Source organism: Dermochelys coriacea, chromosome 1 (genome assembly GCF_009764565.3).
Source record: "Dermochelys coriacea isolate rDerCor1 chromosome 1, rDerCor1.pri.v4, whole genome shotgun sequence".
NCBI lineage: Eukaryota > Metazoa > Chordata > Testudines > Dermochelyidae > Dermochelys > Dermochelys coriacea.
In genome coordinates this window covers 57,249,250-57,268,403 of record NC_050068.2, presented here as the reverse complement: position 1 = coordinate 57,268,403, position 19,154 = coordinate 57,249,250, and the positions used below count along the sequence as shown (strand labels likewise).

Sequence of the window (19,154 nt, the reverse complement as noted above, 5' to 3'; positions counted from 1 at the left end):
CATTTTCTCCTGTTATTACTCCCCATATATACACATCTTCTGAATCTTGTACTGCATTAGTCATCATCACTCCAGTTAAAGACCTCTGAGAAGGCCCTTGTGAGCCATTCTATAATCACCCAGAGAGGTTGCTATTGCAAAAGTGGAGAGCGCCACATTAAAGGTCTTGTAACGGATAAATATTGGGTCATAATGGACAATGCAAACCATACAAAAGTGTTATTTATAATCTGTATAATATTCATAGATGCATTACAAGAAGACAAACACATTCCTTGGCTGGGAAATTAATGAAGGTCTCAAGGCAAAGGGCAGATAGTTTCACAGAGGAGAATTTTCCTAGCTTTATCCTTGCAAATAAATCACTCTTGAGAAGGACTGAATATTCTGCCTTCCTAGTTGTTTCAGCCCAGCTGGCTTGGACAGTAAGAGACTAAGAAAGGGAATCAAATCAGTAGGATGGCCCATCTGCTGCTGTTTGAGATATTGTTGACACTTGGACATTCCTGTAATTAAGCCAACTTCTTTTTTAAAATATTCCCTTTTAAACTGTAACACTCTCCACATAAATCTGGAGTACTGCACAATTTAAATCAGTAAGTCATAAGACGTGTTCCCAGGAGCTCCAAAAGTTAGTACACAATGAAAATAATCCAGAAAAGAAGAGCTGTTGAAAAAAGGGGAGACAACACTGGCCAGAAATGTAAATGATCCTAGCTGCATAAACACAGGATTTGAGGAGAGATTTCTCAGACCCTGGGTACTGCCTCTCGAGTGTCTGGACTTCCAGTGACATCATGCCAGCGGGTACAGACATGAAAGGAACACTGAATAGACTAGAGAAGAAAAGAGATGAGGCTTGTCCCAAAGACGACAGATCCTGGCCCCACCACATCCAGATTCCTGGTAAGTGGGGGATATTATTTTCTTGATGTATTATGTTCAAATGTCAGACAGAAACCCAGGTACGTTGGTGGTAGTGGGGGAGGTCTTCTGAAAGAAAAACCTCATACTTTTAAATTTCCCATTGTAGGTAGGCAAGTGCCCAAACAAAAAGGCCTTATACAAAGTCCTGAAGTCAGCCTCAGAGGGACTCTGGAAGACTCATTTAGCGAAAAATTTTCACAGAGTGAGGGGCCCTGAACAGACAAAGCCCTTGCACTATCCAGTCTGAACTTCAGGAAAGTCAGCAATCATAACTGCTTTACGGGCTCACAGCAGAGGGATAATCACTCAGGTTCTTCAAGCCTAAATCATTAAGGGCTTTACAAATATCAGCCACATAGCTCACCATATTCTCATTTTAAATTTTGGAATCACCACCGTCTCTGTCCACGAAAGTAGGAGGAGTGCCAAAAACATTATATTAAGTTTTAAACACTAAGTGTACTACAATGATGTGTTTTAAAATGGCACATCTCCTAGACGCTAAAGGCAGGCACCCATCAAAAATGTACGCAAGAATTAGGTGATTTTGCAATGCTTTCTTTATGTGGAATTTGCAATGCAAGTTCTCTTTATAATGAAAAACTTAAGATACAACAGAGGCAGAGTAGAGGAGGGGCAAAACTGGAGCCAAAGCACAGTGACTAGATATGATCAAGGGATAATAAACTCATCATGTGGATAATAATTTACCAGATTCCTATGCCATAAAACAACTCAAGCCAATATGATATTTTAAAGGAATCACAGACGAGAAAATGAATGTAGGATCTCTGTAATGTAGCGGTTTTATGTTATCATTTGTCCTCGGCTATTGGCTTTTTCTCACCCTCTTTATTAGCCAATTAATAGAGCTTTTTGTAGTTATTGGCCCAAGTTCAGATCTGAATTCGAATTAGAACTCCCCAAAGATCAGTTTTGTTTGGATTCATGATTCCTGCTCAGGGCCATCTCCACTGTTTAATAAGAGCATCAATCCTCAACCCCCCCCCCCCAGATTTTAACACGATTTATAATGGTACAAATGGGGATTAAACACAAAACACACATTTACATGCTGACAAGTAACGAATTGGACAGACACTCAATCAGTTATACGTGGGTAACAATTGGAAGACAGCAAAATAAGGCTCAAATGTGGCCAGGAAAGTTAAGAAGCTCAAAAAATTATGGGAACCTGAAGACACAGTGGGCATATACTGTTACTAAACTCCTTTTCAATTACCTTTTACTGATGCAGTATACATTTCATCCACTTGATTTGTCTAACAATAACGCCTGTGGCAAAGCAGAGAGTTTTGCTGTGTGATTATATAATTTTGTCATGGATGAGGCTAATTTCACAAGTGAAGTATTTAGAGTTCTGTTCACAGTAATAATACCACATAGTTGCTGGTGCACAGTTGACACATCGGACAGAGTCCTGGCTTAGAAGACTGTACTCTGGAGAAATAAGCCAAGGAATATTTCCCATTTGATATAAACTATACAGAATGCCATGCTTTTAAAGTAGTAGTTATCCCATGATTTGAGAAGTTGTATGCTGATGGTGCCTTTTATTTTTTTTACAGTTTGTAAACTACTGGATTATTTTTCTGATTTTAAAGAAAACATTTAGCGACAAACATTTAGCAATTGCAAGAGAAATAACTGAAGAAATTCTATGATCAAAAAAACCTCTATCAGTTCAAAAATAGAGGGAGAGGAAGGAACTTGTGTTGACAACGGAATTTTTATATTAAAAAGTAAATGAAAATAATCTATCCCTAGAACATAAATCTCCCAAGGCCATGCCATTTAATACTGCAAAATGAACATTAAGTCTCACCGAAATGCCGTGAGAGGGAACATATTTTTCATATTTTCCAGTGAAATACCACAAGTATTTTTTTCTTATAGCATTTCAGTGAAAGCCCTCGTTACAGCTCTAAAGGACTTCAAGTTTCACACAGAGGAAAATGTTCCTCCTCTTGATTCATTTTCAAAGGAGGCAGAAAGTAACAGCACAACAAACGGTTCTTTCCATTAAATGGGGCACAGGAACTCACACAAAAGGTGACTCTCATAGGATTACATAGAGTCACCCTGGGAAACAAGTTTAAAGGATGATGCTCCCTGGAACCTGGTTTTAATTTCTGAGGCTCCCCATACAACAAATTCAGTTAGTGCCCCTACTTCAAACTGTGCCTAATGGGAAGCACTGTGTCAGCATCCTGTAGGACTGGAAGTACGGAATTCCTGAGTTCTAACTCTGCACCAACATGCTGAATTATTTGTGATGATTCAACAGAGCAAGTGGAAACACAGGAATTTCCATATTGGATCTGAACAGTAGCCTCTCTAGCCCAGGATCTTGTCTTTGACAGCATCTTCATAGGTAGTGCAAAAAAAATGCTATAGTGAAGTTCTAGAATAACCTCCCTACAGGGAAGTTTCTTCCCAACCTGCATCAGTCAGTCAGAGATTGATTATGAGGGTTTATATCCATCCTAAATTATTTTTAATAATTTCTAATGTAAATGGAGATATTCTCATTGTCCATATGAATGTCTAATCCTTTTCTGAATTATTCCCAGTTCTTTGCCTTAATGTTACACTGTGGCAATGAATTTCCAAGGCTAATTACGAGTTGCGTATTCTCTTATTTTACCAATATTCAGTTTGCTGCCTTGCCATTTTATTTAATGTCCCCTTATTCTTTTACTCTCAGAAATGAAAAACAGGATCGATCCAATCTATCAAGCCATTCATCATTTTGTATACCTCTATCAACTAAGCAGTCTCAATCCCTTCAGTCTCTTTTCATAAAGAAATGTTTCTATGGCTGTGGTCATTTTCATTCTGTATCTTTTCAGAGATAGTGTGACTCAAGAATTGAACCCGCTCAGGATGAGGGTACACCACTGAAGTAGATAATAGCATTATAATATTTTCAATAGTATTTTGCATCCCATTGCCTTATGCATCTGAACAGTCCATCCTTTGGTTATTCTGACACTCAACAGACTTCTGCCAGGAAAGAATCTAATGCATCATGTATAATTAAGAGAGGGCACCTGTGTATCAGCATATTGATCACTACACAACAACAAAGGAATGCTCTATTGAAAAAAGCCCCCATCTTTCAGCAAGTCTAAAAGTTTATAGTGAAAGTGAGTGTTGGGAAGACCTAGCTACACAAATCAGTTAAACTTTAGGAAACTACAACTAAGCTAAATGACAGTATCAGGATCAAAAGATGGAATTCTTCCTTTCAGAGAACTAATATTGACGTACCTCAAAATCTATCAGCTGCAAGTTGGCTATAAGTGTCACTATCAGGCCACTGTTGTATAATTCTTGTGCCAGTTGAGCCACTGTTTCCGTAGGCGGCTCCTTGTCACTAGTACCACACAGAATTTCCTTCATTGCTTGCAGTGATTTTGACACTTCTTCTGATGCCTGGTAATCAAACAGGACATTAACAGTTAAAGAATGAACAAACAGTATAAATAAAATTGGTAAAGAAAAATTGTTCAAACAAAGCTTCAAACAGATTCCAGTACAAAAAAATGGTTAATGTTATTAAATGGTTTACTAGATTTTTGGCATAAACTGGGGCTGGACATTCACGCTGCATCCTGCAGCCCTTATTCAGGCAAAACCACGAACTAATTCAGCTATCAGGGAACTTAAATGCAACATACCATATATTCACATGTGTAATATGCATAAAATGGGGTCAGATTCTGGGGTAAAGGTGTAAGATACACATCCTTGTGGTAGCAAGGCCCCTTTACGTTTCAGGAGGCATTCACTCCAAATGAAGGCAGGGGATGTTTCAGCTGCCACCCTCCCTCCAGTTTCCAGCAAAGGACTCCACAAGAACTTCACAAGTGGAAGGTGTTGAAGGACACACTGAATCAGCACACTTCCCAGCTGCCTTGGATATATACCTTTTCCAAAGCCCCCTACTTTCGGGGCTGCACTGGCCTCACTACAGTTGGCCAAGTAACTCCTTACAGACAGTGTCAGGTTTGCATCACAGCAACCTACTCTTCCCATGACAGCGTTTTTGCCACTTAGATCCTAAACCAAGCAGCAAGCCTGGCCCATTACCTTTAACTAGGAACTTATCGATGGAGTGTACAGATATCTAGATTGCAGGTAAACAATCTAACCTGCTTCCGCTAAAACAAAACAATTGTCACTAAGCAAAACCAAAGCCAAATATCCTTCCTCCTCCACGGCTTACTTTAAAACACTTTTGATGAGAACAACTTTTCAGGTGCATCAACCATGAGTGTAAGATACAAAATCTGGGTGTTGCTTAAGATCCACTCCTAAACTAGAAGGTATTTGAATCCAGGGCTTTGGTTTGGCCAAGGAGAGAGACAGGAGCCATTTTTAAAGTCTGATTAAAAACCAGGTTAAGATTTTGAGCATCCCAAATTTTGGTGGTTATTCACAGAATCCAAGGCCAGAAGGGACCACTGTGATCATCTAGTCTGACCTCCTGTATAATAACACAGGCCATAGAACTTCCCCAAAATAATTCCTAGAGCACATCTTTTAGAAGAACATCCAGTCTTCAAACATTCAGATCCAGACTTCTGGTCTGAGCCCATCTCTAGTTTTATTCCTGAGGGCATTCTGTGCCAAAAAAATTAAAATTCTGCGCATAATATTTTAAAATTCTGCAAATTTTATTTATTTGTCAAATAAATGTGGAGGCTCGAGCACGGCATTGGGGAGCAGAGGCCACTGGCTGCTCCACAATGAAACATCCCAACGCAACACCGCAGGGCCCTGCTCCTCCACACCAAGTGCACCAGGTGTGGGCAGGCAGCTGAGGAGAGATGGGTGAAGGAAGCATGGGGGTCGGGGGGGGGAACCCAGTCCTGCCCTCCGCCCCATAGCAATTTACCTCTCTGCCGACTGCCCTGGGCACCCAAAACATACTGCTGGGGAGGGTCACATGATTGCTCTTGTGGCTTCTCTTTGCTTCCCCATCAGAAAGTTGTCGTTCTGTGTGGAAGCAAAGATGTCTGCGAGGGACATAAATTCTGCGCATGCGCAGTGGTACAGATTTCCCCCAGGAGCATAGTTTCTACTGAATGAAAAGTCTTTCAATGTTTGAAAGAACAAGATGATAAAGCTACATAAATAATCCCCACCACATGCTATAGAAAACCACACAATATATAGATTGTAAGCACTTCAAGGTAGAGATTTTGAGATGGGGCTGACGTCACACCACAATTACACTGGTACAACTCTATTAACTTCAATGGAATTAATCCAAATTTACAGGAAAGAGACTGGAATCAGCCGCCCCCCCCCCCGATTTCATACCGAACTGGAAAGCTTCCAGCATGCACTTCGCACTATATAAAACAACAAATACTATTTACGTCCTAACTGTACCAGGTTTGCAATTGCCTACTAATTTGGATAGGTCAATGTGTGATGAGACTAATCTACATTCCCTTCCCAATTAAAGTTTTATTTAGCCACAATAGAAGGCTTTCTTTTCTCAAACATTTCTCATGGTCACCATCTTTGATTAAGACAGCTCACTCTAAAAACATGCCTATTTCTAACCATCAAATGTTAATGGTACATCACTAGAGCTATCACACAGAATACAAAAGGGCTTAGAAACAGGGATGTCATCTTGTGAATTGAAAATCTAAGTCTTTATGAAAGCGGTGCAAATATTTTCATATCCAAAGCAAAACCTGTACATTTTTGGCTTTTCACCAGTTCTGCTTAGCTGGATGTGAAAATTTCTGGCATTTTGTAAAACACAAAACAAAAAAAAAACAAAACGAATCACCACCCACTTTTCTCTCTAAACGCAAATAGTCCTTTCTGCCAGGCAGAAAATCTCTGAAAGATTCAGACTTCAGTTGTAGCCTCATAGAGCTATAGATAGGAAAGTAAATCATTTTAAAAGGAAAAACAAATTAAAAAAACCTGGGAGTTACACAGCATCTTGACTCCAATTCTGTCTTCATGCATCTCATATTCCTCCTCTCCTTCATCTCTAAACTCCTTGCACATGTGATCTACACTGACAACTTCAACATCTTCTTTTATTCCCTCTTAGATACACTGCAATTTGGCTTTCACATACTATCCTCCAGCAAAAGGATAAGTGCTCTTATCATGGCCTAGGGTGACCAGACAGCAAGTGTGAAAAATCAGGACAGGGGGTGGGGGTGGGGTGTAAAAGGCGCCTATATAAGAAAAAGCTCCAAATATTGGGACTGTCCCTATAAAATAGGGACATCTGGTCAACACCCTAGAATAGCCTATTCCTAGCCAAGTTTAAGGGCCTCTTCTCTAGACTGAAGCCTCATAATCTATGTGCAGGGAGACCCCGAAGCCTCAAATGCAGGTCCTTAATTTAAAGATCATTTCTAGCCTCTATTTTGCCACTTGTATTTAAGCTTCACAGTTCTTTATAATAGCTCCCATTGCTGAAGTACACAAGCACTTTGTTCCTTAGAGGGAATGCCACTTCAACCTTGTATGCAGAAGACATTCTGTTCCATGAACAAAAGTATCTGAGTACATCCATATGATCCAAGAAGCAAAGGACAAGAGAAACCTACAACACCGAGTAGCTACAGACTGTGGATTTTGGAATTGTGACTTTAAATTGTTTAGCTTCCCAAACTGGAAGTCCAGGGTAGGGGTGCAGCAGATACCCATGTTCTGTGATGCAGAGACAGTTGGGGAACTGTATCACTGAACAAAGAGGCTCTCTTTCAAGCATCTTGGGCCTAAATTGATTATTAAATATCAAGATGAAATTCAATAAAGACAAGGGAAAAGTACTTCACTTGGGAAGGAAAAATCAAATGTACAACTACAAAATGTGGTAGTACTGCTGAAAAGGATCTGGTGGGTATAGTTGACCACAAACTGAATATGAGTCATCTATGTAATGCAGCTGAACAGAAAGCTGATACGATTCTGGGATGTATTAACAGGAGGTTTGTATGAAAGACACAGAAGGAAATTGTGCCATTGGACACAGCGCTGGTGAGGCCCCAGCTGGAGTACTGGGTTCAATTCTGAGGACCACAATTTAGGAAAGATGTGGACAAGTGGAAAGAGTTGAGAGGAGAGCAACAAAAATGATAAAAGGTTTTTAGAAAATCTGACCTATGAGGAAAGGTTAAAAAAAACTGGGCATGTTTAGTCTTGAGAGAAGATGACTTGGGGGGAAGGGGACACCTGATAATAGTCTTCCAATATGTGAAGGGCTGTTATAAAGAGGACGATGATCAGTTGTTCTCCATGTCCACTGAAGCCACTAACAGGCTTAATATGCAGCAAGAGAGATTTAAGTTAGATATTAGGAAAAAATTTCTAACTGTAAAGGGAGTTAAGCTCTGGAATAGGCTTCTAAAGGAGACTGTGGAGTCCCCATTATTGGAAGCTTTTAAAAACAAGTTGGACAATCGCCTGTCAGGGATGGTCTAGGTTTATTTGGTCCTGCCACAGCACAGGGGGCTGGACTCTATGACTTCTTAGTCCCTTCCAGCCCTACATTTTTATGATTCTATGTTGTACCAGGAGCAAATAGAAATAAAAGAAAATAATCTGAGTGGAAGAATGAGTAGATAAAAGCTCCATCAGACCTGAAGCTTTACAGAAATACGGAAGACATCTTGGAAGAAATTTAAACAGCCCTTAATTAATACAATCAGTGGGTGCCATTGAAAAGGAAGACTGTCAGAAGTTATTTCTGACAACAGCAGGTTCCGATTCATTTGATGTTTTACAGTTTTCAATTAACTCGGACAGGTGGCTAACAATGAAACTGTATTACAAAAATGTGTGTTCTACATTCCACGTACATCTGAGAGTTATGTTTTTAACTTGAGGGTAGAAAAAGAAAAACTAGAGAAGAATCTGTGACTGATTTAAAGCTGAAGAACCAATTTTGCAACTGAACAAAATTTAGGAGGGCAATTTTATGAAAGGGTTGTTTGTGATGGTTAAGGTTAAGATTTTGTCAAGGTTATTTTTAGTAAAAGTCACAGACAGGTCGCGAGCAATAAACAAAAATTCATGGAAGCCATCTGACCTGTCTGACTTTTGCTAAAATTAACGGTGGATTGATGGGGGAACGACTGAAGCCAGAGGGTGGGGAGGAAGAAAGCTGGAGCGCTGTGGCAGCTGGGAGCTCTGGGGCCCCTGCCAGCTGACAGCTCTGGCACGATCATCCCGGGGCTGAAGTGGAAAATCATAGAATCATAGAATCATAGAATATCAGGGTTGGAAGGGACCCCAGAAGGTCATCTAGTCCAACCCCCTGCTCAAAGCAGGACCAAGTCCCAGTTAAATCATCCCAGCTAGGGCTTTGTCAAGCCTGACCTTAAAAACCTCTAAGGAAGGAGATTCTACCACCTCCCTAGGTAACGCATTCCAGTGTTTCACCACCCTCTTAGTGAAAAAGTTTTTCCTAATATCCAATCTAAACCTCCCCCATTGCAACTTGAGACCATTACTCCTCGTTCTGTCATCTGCTACCATTGAGAACAGTCTAGAGCCATCCTCTTTGAAAGCCCCTTTCAGGTAGTTGAAAGCAGCTATCAAATCCCCCCTCATTCTTCTCTTCTGCAGACTAAACAATCCCAGCTCCCTCAGCCTCTCCTCATAAGTCATGTGCTCTAGACCCCTAATCATTTTCGTTGCCCTTCGTTGTACTCTTTCCAATTTATCCACATCCTTCCTGTAGTGTGGGGCCCAAAACTGGACACAGTACTCCAGATGAGGCCTCACCAGTGTCGAATAGAGGGGAACGATCACGTCCCTCGATCTGCTCGCTATGCCCCTACTTATACAACCCAAAATGCCATTGGCCTTCTTGGCAACAAGGGCACACTGCTGACTCATATCCAGCTTCTCGTCCACTGTCACCCCTAGGTCCTTTTCCGCAGAACTGCTGCCGAGCCATTCGGTCCCTAGTCTGTAGCGGTGCATTGGATTCTTCCATCCTAAGTGCAGGACCCTGCATTTATCCTTATTGAACCTCATTAGATTTCTTTTGGCCCAATCCTCCAATTTGTCTAGGTCCTTCTGTATCCTATCCCTCCCCTCCAGCGTATCTACCACCCCTCCCAGTTTAGTATCATCCGCAAATTTGCTGAGAGTGCAATCCACACCATCCTCCAGATCATTTATGAAGATATTGAACAAAACGGGCCCCAGGACCGACCCCTGGGGCACTCCACTTGACACCGGCTGCCAACTAGACATGGAGCCATTGATCACTACCCGTTGAGCCCGACAATCTAGCCAGCTTTCTACCCACCTTATAGTGCATTCATCCAGCCCATACTTCCTTAACTTGCTGACAAGAATGCTGTGGGAGACCGTGTCAAAAGCTTTGCTAAAGTCAAGAAACAATACATCCACTGCTTTCCCTTCATCCACAGAACCAGTAATCTCATCATAAAAGGCGATTAGATTAGTCAGGCATGACCTTCCCTTGGTGAATCCATGCTGACTGTTCCTGATCACTTTCCTCTCCTCTAAGTGCTTCAGGATTGATTCTTTGAGGACCTGCTCCATGATTTTTCCAGGGACTGAGGTGAGGCTGACCGGCCTGTAGTTCCCAGGATCCTCCTTCTTCCCTTTTTTAAAGATGGGCACTACATTAGCCTTTTTCCAGTCATCCGGGACTTCCCCCGTTCGCCACGAGTTTTCAAAGATAATGGCCAAGGGCTCTGCAATCACAGCCGCCAATTCCTTCAGCACTCTCGGATGCAATTCGTCCGGCCCCATGGACTTGTGCACGTCCAGCTTTTCTAAATAGTCCCTAACCACCTCTATCTCTACAGAGGGCTGGCCATCTCTTCCCCATTTTGTGTTGCCCAGCACAGCAGTCTGGGAGCTGACCTTGTTAGTGAAAACAGAGGCAAAAAAAGCATTGAGTACATTAGCTTTTTCCACATCCTCTGTCACTAGCTTGCCTCCCTCATTCAGTAAGGGGCCCACACTTTCCTTGGCTTTCTTCTTGTTGCCAACATACCTGAAGAAACCCTTCTTGTTACTCTTGACATCTCTTGCTAAAATGTCATGGAGATCTCTGAAAGTCATGTAATTTGTGACTTGTGTGATATAATCTCATCATTGGTGATGGTAGAGGGCAAGGCACAACAGCCCTGGGCTTTCTTCAGGCTTATGTTCCTAAAATCTCATGCTTCAGGATTTCAACCGGACCCCTGGAGAGGTCAGGAAGGGATGTGTCCCTCCTCCCCCAATGTGTTCTCTTTGCTTTTTAAACCTCCTTTCTCTGAAGCATCAGTGATGGCCATGGTTGGAGATGGGACACCGGACCATGTGCGCCAGGGGTCTGAGATGGCACTGAGCATTCTCTCTCATGTTTTGATGGCTGCTTCTTGCTCACATACTCAAAATATAGGGTTGGAAAGGGATTTTTCCCCCAGGTGAGATTGGAGGTTTTTCACCTTCCTCTGCAGTGTGTGGGTGCAAGTTACTGGCCCAGATTATCTGGGTATATCTCAATCATTTTCCTCTCATTGTGAGCACCTCGGGAACTGGTTCACCTTAGTCTTAGATGAGATTTTGTTTAAAGAAAGGAGGATGGTGATCCCTAAGGTGTTACACAAAAATACGTTAAAAAGGATACATGAAGTTAATGTAGGGTTTGAAAAACCTAAGAGAAGGGCTAGAAACGTTTTATACTAGCCTCAAATAAGTGGCAACATTGAGGAAGCTGGCAGGACTTGTCACATATGCCAAAAATACAGGTCACATCAAGCAAAAGAGCCTACCTTGTTGGTATAGGCAAATTATCCCCCTGGAGCAAAGTAAGCATACATTTGTTTACATTTATATTGAAAAAATGTATGGGCTCATTCTACACTATTATTGTCACTACCCCAAGATAGCTTTACTAGTAGATACTACAGTTAAACAAGAGATTGTGCATGCATCACAGATCCTAGTGTGCGCCCCTTCCTCACCACCCACTAGGACCGCTGTGAGGGGAATCCAAGCCCCGGTGCTCTGGATTCCTAGGGGTATTCCAAGCTCCTGAAGCCTGAAGAGAATCCAGCCACCGCTCCAATCTCAGCGTCCATTGGCACACTCTCAGGGCACAGACCTTCTTTCTGGGACACAACCCCTGCACCTCCAAATGCTGGAACCCACTGTCCAACAGCCTAGCCCCTTTGGATGCAGCACTGACCCTTCAAGCTCTCTAGTACTCAAAACATAGACCTGTCCCAGAATTTCACCCCAAAGAAGTGAAGTTTCTGGTTTACAGTTTAACTCTCTCAGAAACATGGAGTAGCTGCGAAGCAGACAACACATATGCACACGCTTTGTTCAATCTATCAACAGATCACACAAAGCAATAAAGCATCTTAAACACAATGCCCCTCACTAGCTCACCCTTCCCTTGGGATACCATCTGTGTTCTGTCAGGCAGGGTCCTCCGCCCCCTTGACTACTCTGCCACTGCACCAGCCTTCCTCAGCTTAATCTGGTGCCAAATTGCTCCTCCCCCTATCCCCCAACACACAGTTCCCTCCCCCATAAGTCCCTCTACGGACTTCTGGTGGGGTTACACCTGCTTCTTTTGTTCTACCTTGTGGTAATTTTCCATTACTCCCAAACGCTCCCCACTCCCCTTCAGACAAGAGGAGGAAGTGTCTTCTCCCAGTAGAGCAAACCCATTGTCCCAAGGTGTTTTATTTTTGATCGCTGATCACCGACCATTGTCTCTGGCCTGGCAGAGATATCACACAATCCGGCTAACTCACGGGGGGGATCCACATACATATAAGCTTTCTATGACGTATATAATTTCATAAAGTCACCCACAATTCAGAAATGGTACAGACAGAATTCCCAATTCATCACAGAATATCAAATCTTTTGCTAGACATGGTATATCTGACACAGTAATGCCGGACAATGAGCCACAGTTTAGTGCATATAAATTTAAGCAGTTTGCAGTGAAGTTTGGGTTTAGACTTCTAACCACTTGTCTCCATTATCCCCAGTCCAAAGGGTTGATGGAAAATGGTGTTAAAATAAAAGGACCAAAAGGAAAAAGTTTGCAGAGTCAGAGTCTGACCTGTATTTAGCACCGCTAAATTACATAATAGCACCAGTGAAACATGGTTTGTCCCCTGCAGGCCTTTTGTTTAACAGAAAACTGAGAACTGAAATGTGAGAAGCTGATGTCAGATTCACTGAAGATTTGCAAAAGTAAAAAAGACAGATAAAGCTAAACAAAAAAAGCAATAAGATTTGTGGCCCTGAGAGCTGCCATCATTTCATGAAACTTATGCAAGATGCATCTATATTGGGAATAAATAGTTGCAAGCAACAGAGGTGGCATATGAGGTTGCCCTGTGGTATTATGGAGTTGCCATCCGAGACAGACATGTGCCGAGGAGGAATTGATGACACCTTCTCCAACTTCCAGAAGGGAGGGAGATGAAGGGCACAGAGTTTGCCATTTTGCCTGAGAAGGTCTCAGACAGGCAACAACTGCAACAGGTCAAGATAACTGAGGCGAAAGACATAACACTGTGAGAACAAATAAAGTCATTGCCTCCTGATAACCGCAGTACTGGTATTTCAAGGGAGACCCTAAATCAAAGCAACAGAATAAGGCACCTCAGAGATTAATTGAAAGTTGTTAGTAAATGTAGCTAGTAGGTTGGTTACAAGTACTTGGAATTGTGTATTACAGAAATGCTGTTAAATATTCTTAAGTTTTGGCTGGAATATGATTATGGTATTGGGAATTGAATCTGTAACTGGTTTTGTTTTCCAAACAGACGCCCACCATTGATGCCTTATTCTTAAGCTACCCACTGCCACCAGTGACCAAAAAGATCACCATGATTCATAGATGAGCTATAGCAGATAAAGCGCACAGGTAGGTAGGTATAGTGCCAGTGATGCACTGAATGTATCCGTCAGCAGCACATACAACAGTCAGAACTGCACCACTGGAGGAAAGGAGACATCTATTCATGCACAATCAATCAATGCACAGACCTGCAGCCAGCAGAGCTATTTCGCATTGTTAGGGCCCTACCAAATTCACAGTCCATTTGGTCAATTTCATGGTCATAGGATTTTTAAAATAATAAATTTCATGATTTCAGATATTTAAAGCTGAAATTTCACAGTGTTGTAACTATAGGGGTCCTGATCCAAAAACAGGATGGGGGGGTGGGTGCAAGGTTATTGTAGGGTCGTTGCGGTATTGCTGTCCTTACTTGTGCTCTGCTGCTGGCTTTGGTGCTGCCCTCAGAACTGGGTGGCCTGAGAGCAGAGGTTGCTAGCCAGGAGTCCAGCTCTGAAGACAGCAGCACAGAAGTAAGGGTGGCATAGAATGCAGGGGCAGCGGAGCCCTCCCAAAAGTAGGGGGGCCAGGGCCCCTCGCCCCCTGTGATCCCTCCCCGGCTTCGCCCCTTCTGACCAAGGTCCCGCCCCCAGAGCCGGAGCAGGCTGGGAGCCGCAGACCCTCCACCTGCTGGGGCGGGGAAGAGGGGGCAAGAGCAGCCCTAGGCTTGTGTCCCAGCCCCTGGGCCTTGCTCACTAAAGCTGGGCAAAAATTTTCAGTCACATAGCAAATTTGCTAAAAAATACAAATTTCAGAATGATCAGAACTAATTTACGAAATTTGGTAAATTTTGGCTGAATAAAACATGAAGGGGAAATTTTCAAAAAAAGTCAAAATGAACCATTTTGTTATTAAATGTCATTTCAAAACGATGTTCAAAACAGTTTGTTCAACTCAGGGAAAAAAAAAGTTTGGGTTTTTCATTTCAGCAAGGGAAAAAACCCAAACCAAAAAAGTAAATAAAATAAAATAAATAAATAACAGTCAGTTTTGGTTCAAAACTAATTTTTTTTTAATTAATTTTTTGCTTTGGCTACAAAACCAAACCCCTCCCCCAGCGCCCCCACAATTATTTGCCCAGCTCTACTCCACCTACAGGACATAACAGGAATACATGGCCCAGAATTATAGTGGTTTCAGTTGTTCCTCTCCAGCAGGACTCAGTGAGTGGTGATGGGTAACTGCTCCTCCTCTTCAAAGGCCTCACGTGTGAGGTCCCAGAGGAATCCACACTATACCTACTTCTCTTAAATATCTAGATGAGACACTCAGGAGAGACAGTGAGACGCCATAAGGTGTGCGGCCAACAGAACAAAATCTTTAACACTCAACCATAGACCTCATTCTCTACTGACGCAACCAGCACCATCACATCAGAATGTTTCCAGGAAATTAGCCCCTGGTTAAAGAGCAGCGGGGTCAAACTAAATCCAAGTCAGACTGAAGTGGTGCTGATCAGAAAGGGGAAACGCTTTGAAAAGATGGCCAAGATGTTGTTTCCACCACCTTCCATTAAAGGCACACAGCCACCCTTTGTCAAAGTTGTGAAAAGCCTCTGGGTCCTGTTTGACCCCTTACTAAGCTTGGATGACAAGACAGTTTCCAACAATGCTTTCTTTCACTTCCAGCTTATTCGGAAACTTTGTCCTTTCCTTCTGGACAACAACCTGGACACAGTAATCCCCGAGTTTGTCAGCACCCAGGCTGGATTACTGCAACTCATTGTATCTGAAGTTGAATGTGAAGATTATGCACTGGCTCTAGTTGGTACAGAATGTGGCTGCCCAATTTCACCATGCCTGAGGCTGCCACAAGCATATCAGGCCTGTGTTCAAATCAAATCACTGGCTCCTAGTCAACTTCCAAAGCCAATATAAGGTTGTGGTCCTAATTTTCAAAGCAATTTGCTTTCAAAGCAAAACCTGAAACCCCAGGAAGTCCACTAGGGACTTTGTTGATTTTATGTGCAATGTGACCAGATATATGGTGCTGGATGGTAGTATAAAACTTTACTCCTGAGGGCATTCTGTGCTTAAAACGACAAATTCTGTGCCAAAAAATTAAAAGTTCTGCACACAATATTTTAAAATTCTGCAAATTTTATTTGTCAAATAAATGTGGAGACTCCAGCATGGCAATGGGGAGCACAGGCCACTGACTACACAGAGCTGTGCAGCTCTCCCCCATGACACAGACTCAGCAGTGAGGCTGCACCCAACCCTGACACAGCGCAAGGACCAGACCTGCCCCAGAAACACCTCAGGGCCCTGCCCCTCCATGCCAGGTGCACCAGGTGTGGGCTCAGCAAAGCAGGATCCAAGTGTGGAGGGGCTTAGTGGGGTTGGGGGGGGGATCCAGGTGTGAGTTAAGACGGCTCTGTGTGGGGCAATCCAGGTGCGGGGGGAAAGGGGGGAGGAGCTAGATGCACGGGGCTTCTTCGGGGTGTTGGGTGCAATGGTAATTGCACTCTGCAGGGGGGTCCAGGTGAAGGTGGTTCGGGCTCAGTGTGTGTGTGGGGAGGAGAAGAGCTCAGCAGGGGCGGTCTCGGTGTGGGGGGGCCCAGATGCTGGGAGAGTGGGGCTCAGTGGGGTGGGGATCCATGTGCAGCTGGTTGGGCTCGGTAGGGTGGGGATCTGGGTGGTTTCTTGGGGTGGTCCAGGGTATGGGGGTGGGGGTGAGGCTTGGCGGGAGGGTCTGGGTATGGGGGGTCTGGATGCATAGGGGTTGGACAAATGGAGGAGCAGCTCCCTGTACAGATGACCCTTCCCACTGCAGCTGAGGAGTGATATGTGCAGGAAGCCCAGGTTGGAGGAGTCTGCAGACCTTCCTGCAGCTGGGGGAGAAATCTAGGGGTGGGTCTGATACAGCCGTGGATGCCGTGCAGGGGAAGAGGAATTTCCGTCCTTCCCAGCCCAGCCGGGACTAGTAGCTGTGGCCAGCATAGGGTAGGAGCCACCAGCCGGGTCTTTTCCAGTCCCGCCCCCTGTCCCACACTGATTTGCCTCTCTGCTGGCTGCCCTAGGCACCCAAAACATTCTGCTGGGGAGGATTGTATGATTGCTCTTGTGGTTTCCCTTTGCTTACCATTAAGGTAGTCATTTTTCTGTAGGGAAGCAAAGAAATCTGTGGAGGGCATAAATTCTGTGCATGCGCAGTGGCGCAGAATTCCCCCAGGAGTAATAAAACTGAAAGTGAGAACTTTACCACTACCACAGTAAAAAAATAATAGCTCAAAACAAAAGATCATATCACAAGTCCACATACCTACACTATCCCTGCCACCTACACAGTTTCCTCAAACACAATTCTTTCCTTTTCAGTATTATTTGGCCAAACTCATTTCTGGTTTAACTTCATTAGGGATAATGAAGTTAGGCCACAAATGAATGTGTCCCACTATATTTACAAGAGGCTGCAATAAGTGAATGGTACAGAATCCTAAGAATATCAGCCTAAATTATTTACAAGTGATGGCTTTAACAATATACAAAAAAGGATATCCAGGACAGCTATCAATTTAATGCATGTATTCACTACTATTAGTCACATTTCAGACTCCTCACATGATAAAGTACCTCTCAATGCTGTGTTCATTTCCCCCACATATGCTCTAAACACTCATCTCATAAATTGCTGAACACAAGTATTAACTCGAGAGGATGCAGCCTTTGCCACTGAAGATCAGGTAGAACTCAGTGTTGATGCATGGGTATATTCAGAGCTGGGTTATGCTGATTTTACTAGAGCTGTCAAGCAATTAAAAAAAAATTAATCATGTGATTAATTGCACTGTTAAACAATAATAGAATACCATATATTTAAATATTTTTGAATGTTTTCTACTTTTGAATATATTGATTTCAATTACAAACACAGAATACAAAGTGTACAGTGCTCACTTTTTGAAATAAAATACATATTTGCACTGTGAAAAACAAAATAAATTCACCTAATACAAGTACTGTAGTGTAATCTCTTTACAATGAAAGTTTAACTTATAAAAGTAGAATTATGTACAAAAAATAACTGCATTCAAAAATAAAACAATGTAAAACTTTAGAACCCATCAGTTCACTCAGTCCTACTTCAGCCAAATCGCTCAGACAAACAAGTTTGGTTACAATTTGCAGGAGATAATGCTGCCCACGTCTTGCTTACAATGTCACCTGAAAGCAAGAACAGGCGCTTGCATGGCACTGTTGTAGCCGGCATCACAAGATATTTATGTGCCTGATGCACTAAAGATTCATATGTCCCTTCATGCTTCAACCACCATTCCAGAAGACATGCGTTCATGCTGATGATGAGTTCTGCTCGAAAACGATCCAAAACAGAGCGGACCAATGCATATTCATTTTCATCCTCTGAGTCAGATGCCACTATCAGAAGGCTGATTTTCTTTTTTGGTGGTTCGGGTTCTGTAGTTTCCGCATCAGAGTGTTGCTCTTTTAAAGACAACTGAAAGCATGCTCCCCAGCTCGTCCCTCTGAGATTTTGGAAGGCACTTCAGATTCTTAAACCCTGGGTTGAGTGCTGTATCTATCCTTAGAAATCTTACATTGGTACTTTCTTTGCGTTTTGTCAAATCTGCTGTGAAAGTGTTCTTAAAACGAACATATGCTGAGTCATCATCTGAGACTGCTATAACATGAAATATATAGCAGAATCCAGATAAAACAGAACAGGAGACATACAATTCTCCCCCAAGGAGTTCATTCACAAATTTAATTAACACATTTTTTTAATGAGCATCATCAGCACGGAAGCATGTCCTCTGGAATGGTGGCCAAAGCATAAAGGGGTATATGATATTTAGCATATCTGGCATGTAAATACCTTACAACTGGCTACAAAAATGACATGTTAATGCCTGTTCTCACTTTCAGGTGACACTGCAAATAAGCAGCAATCAGCAGTATCTCCCGTAAATGTAAACAAACTTGTTTGTCTTAGCAATTGGCTGAACAAGTAGTAGAACTGAGTGGACTTGTAGGCTCTAAAGTTTTACATTGTTTTGTTTTTGAGTGCAATTATGTAACAAAAAAAATCTACATTTGTAAGTTACATTTTCACGATAAAGAAATTGCACTACAGTACTTGTATGAGGTGAATAGAAAAATAAAATGTTTAAATAATTTTTACAGTGCAAATATTGGTAATAAAACTAATATAGAGTACTGTACACTTTGTATTCTGTGTTGTAATAGAAATCAATATATTTGAAAATGTAGAAAAACATCCAAAAATATTTAATACATTTCAACTGGTATTCTATTAACAGTGTGATTAATCAGTTAATTTTAAGTTAATCAAG

At 42.4% G+C, this 19,154-nt stretch overlaps 1 protein-coding gene across 10 annotated transcripts in view; it reads right to left on the bottom strand.

Moving 5' to 3' along the window:
- CAB39L (calcium binding protein 39 like) overlaps positions 1 to 19,154 on the bottom strand; it is a 109,692-nt gene that overhangs the window by 43,585 nt on the left and 46,953 nt on the right. For 9 of the 10 annotated variants that reach the window (XM_038368553.2, XM_043504501.1, XM_038368568.2 and 6 more), the window contains one exon: positions 4,222 to 4,386. In XM_038368553.2, the coding sequence (XP_038224481.1) occupies positions 4,222 to 4,386 (165 nt within the window). Of the gene's footprint in view, positions 1 to 4,221; positions 4,393 to 19,154 lie in introns of all 10 variants that reach the window. The other variant, XM_043504504.1, reaches the window with a different exon arrangement.